General features: G+C 27.9%; 1 protein-coding gene across 3 annotated transcripts in view; it reads left to right on the forward strand.

Moving 5' to 3' along the window:
• Positions 1-269: 269 nt before the first annotated feature.
• Positions 270-12,926, forward strand: part of LOC107449384 (large ribosomal subunit protein uL6) — a 30,792-nt gene continuing 18,135 nt past the window's right edge. The window contains exons 1-3 of one of the 3 annotated variants that reach the window (XM_087154959.1): positions 270-594; positions 944-1,002; positions 11,502-11,707. In XM_087154959.1, coding sequence (XP_087011085.1) covers positions 957-1,002; positions 11,502-11,707 — 252 coding nt within the window. In that variant the 5' untranslated portion in view covers positions 270-594; positions 944-956. The remainder of the gene's footprint in view (positions 595-943; positions 1,003-11,501; positions 11,708-12,926) is intronic. The other 2 variants (XM_087154958.1, XM_087154957.1) reach the window with 2 other exon arrangements.

Below are 12,926 nucleotides of genomic sequence, written 5' to 3' on the forward strand. Positions count from 1 at the left end.
CTTGCTATGATGCTACCCAAAATATAGCAGACGGCGCTGTTTTACAGAAATATAGCCAAATAAATTAGAACACTCAAAACATGGCAAACTTTACACTTTATTAATGCTGTGATATTAATTTTGTTAATATATATATATTGTTTTTTTTTTATTTACTCGTTTATTTTTTGGTCTACAAAATGTTCGAATCCGCTACTTTCGGAGCTCCCATTCGCTACTTTTTAATCATAAGTTCTGGCAACACTGTTTGTATGTTTGGTTTATGGTTTGTAATCAAGTGTCCTGCCGTCGATCTAGGTAGAGCGAGATCGTAAGTTAAAAATCTTCATTAATCTTAAAATTAATTCTCAATAAAATATTAATCTATTTAATATGTTTAGTGCTATTGTATCCTTAAGTGGTTATTTTTGTTATTTCTAAATTTTTTGCATTGCTTTTCTTTTGACATGTTATCTAGCTGTATGTTCAGATGAATGAATGGAATGTTTAGTAATGCTTAACTTTATTAATGTTGTTTTTAGTTATGGTCACTGTAGAACTGTATATATAGCATTTATAACAATTTATGTGAAGCTGTGAGTATTGATATATATTGTAAGGATCAAGCTAATCGCTTAGAAACTTTGTAGTATTTTTTTCTTACCTAAATGATATAGCTGGTTTAAAGTTAAAATGACACTTCTGCACTCATTTCTCATTCAAACAACAATAATTATGTTTTCATGAAGTGTCGTTTTAATTTTGAACCAGCGATATATATACTGAACTTACATGTTATAAAATCCGTGATACAGCTGATTAATTCCTAAATTGCAGATGAATTGGTTAATCTAAGTGTGATCGATTCGCATTAAAATAAATATTAATCATTTTTGATTGAATAAAATTATCTTCAAATAGCTTGATACTTTGTTAATTTTTTGATTACTTTGTTAATTTTTAGTTAACTCTTCACGATGAAGACTATTTTGGCTGGGCAAACAGTAAAGATTCCTAAAGGAGGTATGTTGGATATTTCATGATTATTCATTTATTATGACATCGGTAAAAAGGAAATGTGTGAAAATAAAATTAAAACTCCTGCATAACATTGTGTGCGATTTGTAGCGTGTGTTCTAAATAGCTTTAACTCCTGCCTTATATAAGGGTGTAATATACTGAGGTGATAATAGTTAAGGATTAATTTTTAGTTGAGAAACACAATGATTTTTTTTATAAAATTTTCATTTGTCTATTGGAAACACAATTTTTGCTTACAAATAGTTAATTTGTTATGTACATGAACAAATTAAATATTTCGTTTTTTCATTTTTAGAGTGATTAAAATTTTCCATAAATTCACACTTTTCGAAGTTTCCTAGATTATTTTTGACTGATACTTTTTGTTGTTTTAAAGCTTAACTACTAAGGTAGGAAAATTTTCTCAAAAATATTTTTTAACCCCTTAACTGCCGAGTAAAATTTACGTGATTCACTTCCCAGTGCCACCGTTTTTCGCTCAAGTGAACTTTCTTACGTGGTGTTTTGGTGGGGTAAAATGATGCACGCGTTGCAATTTAAAAACAGTTTACTTTTACAAGACAAGAGAAAGGAAAGAAAGAAAATACAAAATTTAAATTAAATAATAACAATACAATATAAAAGATGTTAAAACGTAGCTGTTGTATGATAAATCCTGAAACATGGTTGTACACATAAACCAACATCACATTCATTGCACTGATAGTGGGATTCACGATGAATTTTTTTCTTGAACAAGCAGCACATTTTCGCGATGCATTTGAAGACGTTGATGGAAAGAATAAAAAGCACCAAAATACACAGGGGAAATGAAATCGAAAAACGAATAAACCAGACCTTACTCAAAAAGAGACAAGCAAACGATTAATACGATATCACTTTTCCATAACATCCTTTTCCCATTCCCCCTCCTCCGAAATTAGTAATATATTTGCAAAGCAAACACTTTCAAGGTCATTTTACTGCATTCTGAAGTAGGGGTGTAGTTCTATTTATAGCAGCGCAATGCAAAGCATCGTACTTCGGGAAAGCGTATATATACTCCTGCGGCAGTTAACACATCGTCTGGCCGAGACGTATATATACGCCCGCGGCAGTTAAGGGGTTAATTCAGGAAATTGATAACAATCTTGAGTATCTTTGAGAAAACTTATCAGATAAAACCTTGTTTTTCTAGTGTAAGAATAATGATAATGCCTAATTCTTCTGTTTCATATCTGGTATATGTCAATAGTGTTCTGCATGTAAACAATTTAAATTGATTGTAAATTTTGGGGATATTTCCGTATCGTGATCTGACGCGCCAACTATAATTGTCGAGGTGCCAAATACATTTTAAAACTTGAAAATTTTTTTGAAGAAAAAACATGTAGATGCTTGCTGGGACTGGCTACGAGTTATACCTTTCGAGTTGGTCCCTTTCTGTGATGTTTTTTATAGTTTCTCGCGTGCAACTGCCCTGAAGTTTCCAAGACTTGGCGATTATAATTGATAAATCTTAATTTTTCTATGATTTTCAAAGGCGTAATTATATGCGCAGCTTGATATTAGCTTTTTCGAAAGTTTGTATGGCATAGAAGTTTTATATTTATGCTATTGTTTTTAAAATGTAATGATTTAACGTCTTGAACATGGAAATTATTTAGATCTGAAAAGTAGTTATATAGAAGCTAAGTTTTGACATTTGTCGGTATATTCAATGTGAATATCAACTATTAAGAATTTCAGGGATCTATCGTGTTTGGAAAAAAATTGTATTTAATATAATTCCTTTTTTTTTTCTTTCTAAAATCTCTTCTAAACTAACTAAAACTGACTTAATGTGCCCAAAACCTTGAACTTTGGTGAAAGGTAAAAATTCTATTGACGTTAACCAATGCACACGTAATAATTACATATGTTAATAAATATTTGATACTCTCTTTTTATTCAATTTACTTTAACTTATTAAAGGAAAATAAAATTGTAGGAAAAGATTTATAACTTTTGAAGCTCCACAATTCATTGAACAACAAAAGTGAATACCTTATCCTTGAAATATGAATAAATGTGCTTTTAATACTGAAAAATGATGTTTTTGCATAAGGTTAAAAAAATGCAATATTAAAAATAATGATCAGGGGTCTGTCCAGATATTTTGTGAAAGGTCCGTTTTTCGTGAAATTGTGAAAAAATTACTCACATTCTTTCAACCAGGGTCCGCTTTTATGAATTTGTGCAAATAGGGTCCGTTATTGCAACAACAAAAAAAACTTTTTCAAGGAGTTTTTAAATTGTAAAGACATACAAAATTATGCTCAACACTGTAAAATTATAATTAAAAAAATTTTATTTTAAAAAATAAACAACAATTGCTGCTTCTAAATTAGAGATGCAACATACAAATATTTGGTATTTAGCCTATACTGCTGAACACAGAATATTCATTTCGGACGAATAATGGAAGAATCGTGTGCCGAAGACAAAACTTAATTCGTTTTCATCCATCTTTCTTGTTTTCTGCCCTGGAAAGGGTTTATCCGATTAACAAAACAATAATGAAGATAAACAAATTTGTGAAGGGTCCGATTAAAAGAAAAATCATTTTGTGAAGGGTCCGTTTTTAAGTTAAAATATTTTGTGAAGGGTCCGTTTTTATAAAAAGATATTTTGTGAAGGGTCCGTTAACGGACCCAAATTTCTTCTAAACAGACCCCTGATGATAAGCATTTTTAATAAAACAAAAACTTGTCTTCATTCTGTTTCTTGTTCAAAAATTAACCTTTTATTTTTCGCAATATTTTTTTAAAAATTGTGGCATAATTTGAAGAAACGGATTTTGAACAAAGGGGTTTTGGACAGCATGGTTTAAAACGTGGATTGATCCATTCTGTCCTCAATCTTGCCAACTCTGTTTTAAATGTTTAAAATTATAAACTGCAAAACTGATAATTTAGAAAATTAAACAGAATCAGGAAATCAAAATCAATTTATCCGAATAAAGTTAAAATAGATTGAAATGATAAAAAACAATGGGAAAATTCATGTTTTTTATAACTTTACATCAGGGTTGGGTTTTTGACGTCAAAAAGTGGTTTTTGACATGACAAGGGTGTAATACTGGTTTAAACCGTCAAAAATGTCGAAAACTGAAGTTTACCAAGAAAATATATAAACTTCAAAACTACCAACAGTTGCCATGCATTATATTGAAAATTAATTATACTATAGGTAATCAGCAGGTTTTAAAATATTTTTTAATTAAAATTAATGTATAATAACAGATTTAAAATCTCAGAAATTGATATTCAAATGCATGTGCAGAAAAATTTTGCACAAAACTTTTTTAAATATTTATATTTTGAAAAAAAAAAATTTTTTTTTTGATACTTAAGAAAATTAAAAGTTTATTACTATGCATTTTTGACATATAAGGAACATATAACTAATACTTATAAGGAACTCACAAGTTATGTTGTATAAATACAAACTTGATACAAGTGTATGAAAATTTTTTTTAATGTTATACCGAATATCTTTATTATCCAGTATGTTAATTTGAATTTAAAAGTAGTTATATTTGGGAATAATGATAAATATAATTCATATTGTTTATTATATTTATTTATAATTATTACACTTATCATTTTAAAACAATATTTACCTCTTAATTTTTTTCCCCCACTTGTATTAAGAATACAAATAATGCATATCTTGAAAGCAAAAAGTAATTATTCAACAGCTGAATATTTAGATATTCAAAAAACTATATAGTATTCAGCAAAATGAAATTCACAAGTATTTGGATAAACTAAATTTTCAGCATAGTAAATGAATAGGCTGAATATACTGTAAATCGACACTAACTACTCTGTGTATTTAACAGAAAGCACTTAAATTTGTATTGTCTTATGTTAAAAAGATTATTAAGAAGATTTAAAAGAATATTAAAAAGATTTTTCTTTAAAAGATGTCTAATGTACAAAACTGCTAATGTTTATCTTTAAAAATGTCTAATTTTTAGTATAATCTATACTATACACTAAATTTGGTTATAAATAAATTTCTTAATAATATCACTGCAGATTTTCAATAACACATGAAAATGAATACATAATGTTACAAAAGATGAGAGCTTTCAAAAGTACAAGATTTTGGTTACTATTCAAAATATAAATGTTTCTTCAAAATTTTAAATTTATTTTTTCTAGAACATATTTAGAAACGCTATCCTTTTTAAAAAATATATAAATTTTATGTATTAATTAAATTTCACTTATGAATATAGGTTTTCGACATTTTTGACAGTGAGGTTTTTGACGTGACGGTTTAAACCAGTGTTTAAACCGCAAAAACCTGCCAACCCTGCTTTACATAATACGAAAATAATACTCAACATTTAGTAAGGAATATACTTCAACTTTAAAACATTTATTTTACATAAATTATAAAAGGAGAGCAATGAAAAAGAAAGAAAACATTAATTTTGGAGGAACTATTTTCCATAATATTAAGAAACTAAGATACTTGTTTACTATTCTCTGATTGGTTCCCAGCAGATCACCGAAGTCAAGCATCACTGGCTACGGTCAGTGTGCGGGTGGGTGACCACTTGGATCAGTCTGCGTAGGGACCGAGGGTGTCCTCGTTAAACTGTTCTACCGTGAAGTGCTCGACTTCGCGCGCAGGTCGTCGGGCTACCGAAGCGGGGGAGCCATCCCCTCTGCAGAGGATCAAAATTGCGATGGCATGTCTTTGGATCATCCTCCGGGATGTATCCCAGACCGTCGCCAATAGCCCATTGTGCAGCTCTAGTGCGACGTAAATTAACAACAACAACAACTCTTTATGATCAATAATTTTTTTGTTATAACGCTATTTACTATAAATATACATTTAATTAAAATTTACATTACTTTACAAAACTCATCTTGATTAAATTTTTTTACAGTTAAAATTTAATGATATATAAATAATTTCCGAGTATATGATCATAAATGATGTAAAATGGTCAGCGTAAGTAGAAAATGGTTTAAAAAATTTCTTAATGGTTATCCTGCAAAATTTTAAAATTTTGTGATAGTTTTATCTAATTGATTATGTGATAGCTTTTTTGGGCTATTAAATGAAAATTTAATTATTTTGTTTATAGACTTTTCCAAAATCCCATGTCCAAATATCCTTAAACAAGCCAAATACATTTTGGAAACAGTCTTCCGACAGAAGCTGCTGTGTGTTGTATTAATCTAAGGACAAATTACTTATTAACTGGGAATTTGTCCTAGCTGGTGCTCTTTCTTTTCTGATTTTCAATTGTGTGAATATAAATACTGATGTGTTATATTCAGGGTTAGCAGGTTTTTGACATGTGACAGTTTTTGACAGTTTAAACCATGGTTTAAACCGTCACGTCAAAAACCTCACTGTCAAAAATGTCGAAAATGTCAAAAACCTATAGTCATATGTAAAATTTAATTAATACATAAAATTTATATATTTTTTAAAGGATAGTGTTTCTAAATATGTTCTAGAAAAAATAAATTTAAAATTTTGAAGAAACACTTATATTTTGAATAGTAACCAAAATCTTGTACTTTTGAAAACTCACATCTTTTGTAATATTATGTATTCATTTTCATGTGTTTTTGAAAATCTGCAGTGATATTATTAAGAAATTTATTTATAACCAAATTTAGTGTATAGTATAGATTATACTAAAAATTAGACATTTTTAAAGATAAACATTAGCAGTTTTGTACATTAGACATCTTCTTTTAAAGAAAAATCTTTCTATCTTTTAATTTATAATAATCTTTTTAATAATCTTTTTAACATAAGACAATATAAATTTAAGTGCATTCTGTTAAATACACAGAGTAGTTAGTGTCGATTTAAAGTATATTCAGCCTATTCATTTACTATGCTGAAAATTTAGTTTATCGCGAGTAAAGAATCGCTTATCTTGATAACCATTTTTTTGTCGTGGTTTATTTACTCTGATTTTATCACAAATCAAATTATTTTTCAACTGCTTTTTTGACAATTATTGCTACTCATTTCTACAAGGTTTTGAAAGTCCTAATCTTTTTTATACACAATTGCAATACTTTATATTTCGAATCCCGCATTTAAATACATCACTTGTTGACTCGCTTTATTTACACTGATTTCATCGCAAATGTAAAAGGATTTTGATTAATTTTTTATTAGTTATTATGCTTTTCCTCATGATTTTAAAAAATTCTGATATTTTTAATTCTGTAGTTTGACAGCACGGGAGGTTTGAATCGTGCATTAAAATAATTAGGTTTATGCCGATTTTAACATAAATATATGAGGTTTTTCTACCGTGTTTTCCGTTCCTGTTATTGCTGCCTTTTACTTGTGATTTTGAATATCCTGATATTTTAACACAATATTACAACTCGTGAAATTCGATTCCGTTTTAATTATTATTATTTTTTTGTAACTTAAAAAGCAATTAAGCATCTTCGCCAAATCGACGCCTTCCGAAGAGATTAAAAAAAGCGAGATGTGTAAATTTATATTAAAGCGCGGTTTCTTTTTCAAAAAAATAATTCAAAGCACGTGTATATTTGTTTAGTCCCATGAACGCGTGCAAGTTTAACAACACACACCCAACCTATTCATTCTTTTGTTACATGATTTAAAAATCACATATCGCAATTCGTATTTACACATTTTAAAAATCACACCTTAAGGTTCTTCTCGCAATTTAAAAGTCACACATCGTTGTTCGCATTCACCCGATTTTAAATCACATATTGCGATTCGTGTTCTGGCGTTTTGAAAATCGTACACTGTTACTCTTCTCGCAATTCAAAGATCATATACCGCTATTCATATTCACACGTTTTAAAAATCATGCGTTGTGAGTCTTCTAGCAATTTAAAAACCACACATCTCGATTCGTATTCACGCGATTTGAAATCCACGAATAACGTTTTTTTTATTTGCGAAATTTAAAAATCACACATAGCAATTCGTAGTCAAGCAATTTAAAAATAATACATCGCTATTCGTATTCACACAATTTTAAAATCAGGAAAGAAAAAACACCATATGGGACAGATTCCAAAACTGATTAAGTTTAATGCTACCCACAACAACAGCTGCGGTCGGACGACTGTTTTCCAGAATGAATTTGGCCCGTTCAAAATTACAGAGCAGTCTTTGAAAAAAATCATTAGATTTTCACTTAATGACTCGAAAAAGATGATAAAAATTTTGTAAATAGCAGGATAACCAATAAGAAATTTTTTAAACTATTTTCTACCAAGTTAGACCATTTTATATCATATATGATCATATGGTGGGAAATGATTTGTTTATTATTAAATTTTAACTGTAGGACAATGTAATCAAGATAAGCTTTGTAAAGTAATGTAAATTTTAATTAATTGCTAATTATATTTGTGTATTAATTTTAAATAGTGTCGTGTTAAAAATTTTTTTGTCATAAGTTGTAAACAAGTATTTTAATAGTTTTTTATTATTAAGGAAGATAGTTTTTTCGAAATTAATGTTTTTTTTCCTCTTCCTTCTCTCAGCCCCAGCATCTTATAATTAATTTAAAATAAATGTTTTAAAGTTAAAGTGTATTCCCTACTACAGTGTTTCCCAAAGTGTGGTACACATATCCCCAGGATTACGGGAATAGTTTAGCGGGGGTACGCTTTCTTACGGGAAATCTGTTGCAACAAACGAAAATTTTATTAAACACCCAGGGTTGTCAGGTTTTTGACATGTGACAGTTTTTGACGGTTTAAACCGTCACCCTCACTGTCGAAAATGTCAAAAACCTATATTCATTTGTGAAATTTAATTAATACATAAAATTTATATATTTTTTAAAAAGGATAGCGTTTCTAAATATGTTCTAGAAAAAATAAATTTAAAATTTTGAAGAAACACTTATATTTTGAATAGTAACCAAAATCTTTTACTTTTGAAAGCTCACATCTTTTGTAATATTATGTATTCATTTTCATGTGTTATTGTAAATCTGCAGTGATATTATTAAGAAATTTATTTATAACCAAATTTAGTGTATAGTATAGATTATACTAAAAATTAGACATTTTTAAAGATAAACATTAGCAGTTTTGTACATTAGACATCTTTTAAAGAAAAATCTTTTTAATATTCTTTTAAATCTTCTTAATAATCTTTTTAACATAAGACAATACAAATTTAAGTGCTTTCTGTTAAATACACAGAGTAGTTAGTGTCGATTTACAGTATATTCAGCCTATTCATTTACTATGCTGAAAATTTAGTTTATCCAAATACTTGTGAATTTCATTTTGCTGAATACTATATAGTTTTTTGAATATCTAAATATTCAGCTGTTGAATAATTACTTTTTGTTTTCAAGATATGCATTATTTGTATTCTTAATACAAGTGGGGGAAAAAAATTAAGAGGTAAAAATTGTTTTAAAATGATAAGTGTAATAATTATAAATAAATATAATAAACAATATGAATTATATTTATCATTATTCCCAAATATAACTACTTTTAAATTCAAATTAACATACTGGATAATAAAGATATTCGGTATAACATTAAAATTTTTTTTCATACACTTGTATCAAGTTTGTATTTATACAACATAACTTGTGAGTTCCTTATAAGTATTAGTTATATGTTCCTTATATGTCAAAAATGCATAGTAATAAACTTTTAATTTTCTTAAGTATCAAAAAAAAAATTTTTTTTTTCAAAATATAAATATTTAAAAAAATTTTGTGCAAAATTTTTCTGCACATGCATTTGAATATCAATTTCTGAGATTTTAAAACTGTTATTATACATTAATTTTAATTAAAAAATATTTTAAAACCTGCTGATTACCTATAGTATAATTAAATTTCAATGGCAACTGTTGGTAGTTTTGAAGTTTATATATTTTCTTGGCAAACTTCAGTTTTTGACGGTTTAAACCAGTATTATACCCTTGTCATGTCAAAAACCACTTTTTGACGTCAAAAACCCAACCCTGAACAGAGCTAGTCATGAAAATTTACCATTGCGTATTTTTCTATTGGCTATTTTTTGAAGAGTTAACAGTTATTAATTAGTGGTGTCAACAGCCAGTTTTGATTTTTTACTCTTACGTAATTTTTATATAGTAAATAATTCATTTTTAGCGTTACGGAAAATTTAGAAACGGTACATAAATTTTCTTTAAATGAATATAAATTTATTTTTAAATTTAATTCTGTGAACAAATTTTTTAATGTTAAAATTTATGTTTAAATTGACTTTTCTATTATCTAATATGATAAAAAAAAATTTTTTCCCATAGTTTTTAATTATTTCAATTTATCTGGAAAAAAAATTCTGATTCTGTTTTTTTCCTAAGTAATCAGTTTTGCAGTTTCCAATTTTAAACATTTAAAAGTATTTGATTTTATGCAAACATATTACAAGGTTGACTGACAAAAAGAATTTAGTGCCGAGAACAATGGTGTTTATATAATGATTACTACCTACAATTGCTGTTAATATATCTGTCTAAATACTTTGGTATGCGGCCCTTCATTGGTCAATCTGCTGTGAATGTGGCCCTTCACTCAAAAAGGTTGTGCACCCCTACTTTATAAGCTTATATTCAAGATTAATATTAATTTTTTATCAGTTAATAGTTATAACGATAATCATAAACTTCAGAAGAGACATATTTGTAAATTTCAATTGCTTCTCCAGGTCGACATAGGTATGTGTAAAATTTTAAATATATTTTAAGTAAACTTCCACAAGTAAATTTAAGTAAATTTTTTTTCTAATTTTTCGATTAAAAGCACCCCAAAAGTTATGTATTTAAATTCTCTGTAAATCAAAACCATAGGTTCTAAGTCCCGCAAATTATAAGCTTATAATCCGCCGAAATTTTTTTTAGAATTTTACAATCTGAAGTTTAAATTTTAAAAATTCTAAAAAATTACGATAATTAGGCCACCAATTTCATTCCTTTGGTTTGTCTTATTTTCAATGTTTAAAACTGTGCTGATAGCATGGTTCATATTCCCGCAATTTTATTATCAAACATCGATTTTCGTATTTACACGATTTAAAAATCGCAATTTAAATTCATAATTTTAAAATCCAATTTAAATTCATAATTTTAAAATCCAATGCAATGATTCTTAAAGTATTCACTTTAAAGTTTTGATGTCATTTTACGTGGGCAAAAAATTATATTATGTCTAGTTTAATTAGTTATATTATATTGATATCTAGTTTTTACATATAAAATTTTCAGGGTTTTTCAGTTTTTGTCACAATCACCCTGTTTTATGCTATTTCTCCATGTCTAGCTTTTTTTTAAATTTTTTTTTTAAAAAGTTGCTGTCTTATCTTATAGATATCTGATGTTATACAATATTATCTTTAATGTTTTCAAAAGCATTTAGCATCAAAGTCTGAAAATAATTTTATGTATGATTTTAAAATACCTGAATGTTTTTTTTACAGTGGATGTCAAAGTAAATTCTCGAATTGTAACAGTTCGAGGTCCTCGTGGTCTGCTGAGAAAAAGTTTCCGCCATGCACAAGTTGATATGCAGGTTATTGGCAAAGATAAGATTGTAATTCAGAAATGGTTTGGAATAAGGAAAGAATTGGCCACTGTACGAACAGTTTGTTCTCATATTGAAAATATGATTAAAGGTGTTACTGTGGTATGTATATATGAATTTTATATGTGAAAATATTAAGATAATCTCAGTTAACTTTAAAATTTTTTTTACAGGGTGCGGAGCATTTTAAAAAAGTGCTTAAGGGTGCCTATTTTCGTTTTTTTAAAGCCCTTTAAGGTGCTAATTTCATTGGGTGTTTTTAAAAAGTGCTTAATTTTCCCTGTTGATTTTAACTATGAATTATGCAGAAAGACACTTCACCTTTTTCTATTCAACGTTTTCACAATTAATTCAATCCCAATCTATTTCGGGGCATCGTCAGTCCGTAGCATATGAAAACACCTTTTGATTTACGTTATTTTAAAAATTTTGACTATTGTCAATGGCAGAAGTTTTTTTTTTTTGACATGACGGTTAAAACCAGATAAAACCGTCAATTGTCAAAAACTTCCAACCCTGCCTAGTTATGATATTTTTTAAAAATTGCTTAAAAATATTATTTGAGTGCTTAAAAGGTGCTTTTTTTGTTGAATAATTTGGCTACTCATCCTGTTTTATTAAATTAGTAAAGTTTCTTCTAGATTTAATAATCTAATAGACATTCTCCAAAAATAGTAAATTACGTTGAATTAAAAACATTATTTTATCAAGAAATATGATTCTTTGCTATCAGAAAAACATCTGAATTAATTGGTCAGAATTTTTTTTGGTCAAAAATTAAGTAGTGAAACCAAAATGTACTTTTTCTAAAGATCATTTATTAAAAGACGTAGTACAGTCCGCAAAAAAAAAAAAGATATCACCCTGAATAACTTTCGTTCTAATGATCGGATTTTCACGAACTAAGTGTCAATCGTTCCTGGGGGTGACCTCAAATATGCTAATTAATTAGTGCTAACTATTAATTAAGTTACGAAATCAGACACAAAAACGTACTTTCTCTGAATAAACATATATTTTTTCTTACATATTTGGAATCTAGACACTTGAATTAGGGGGGGTAGACAAAATTTTAAAATAAATGGGTCGTAAATTAGGTTGCAATAAAAGTTTATATATTTGGCGATAGTCCAGAAAACCGCCAAAAAAGTCGCCTGCGCAAATAAATATTTTAAGATAACCCATTGACTGATTCAAAAGAGAAACGCTTAATTTTACTAGGTTGTTAGGCAACCAATTTCTGACTGTAAAAAAATTGAAATAATGTTTTGTGATTGCTCTGAGAGGTTTAATTAATAGTTAATAGAAGACATCTCAAAGT

This window comes from Parasteatoda tepidariorum, chromosome 11, assembly GCF_982258835.1.
Source record: "Parasteatoda tepidariorum strain Cologne lab strain chromosome 11, Ptep-v5.0, whole genome shotgun sequence".
In the NCBI taxonomy this organism is placed as follows: domain Eukaryota; kingdom Metazoa; phylum Arthropoda; class Arachnida; order Araneae; family Theridiidae; genus Parasteatoda; species Parasteatoda tepidariorum.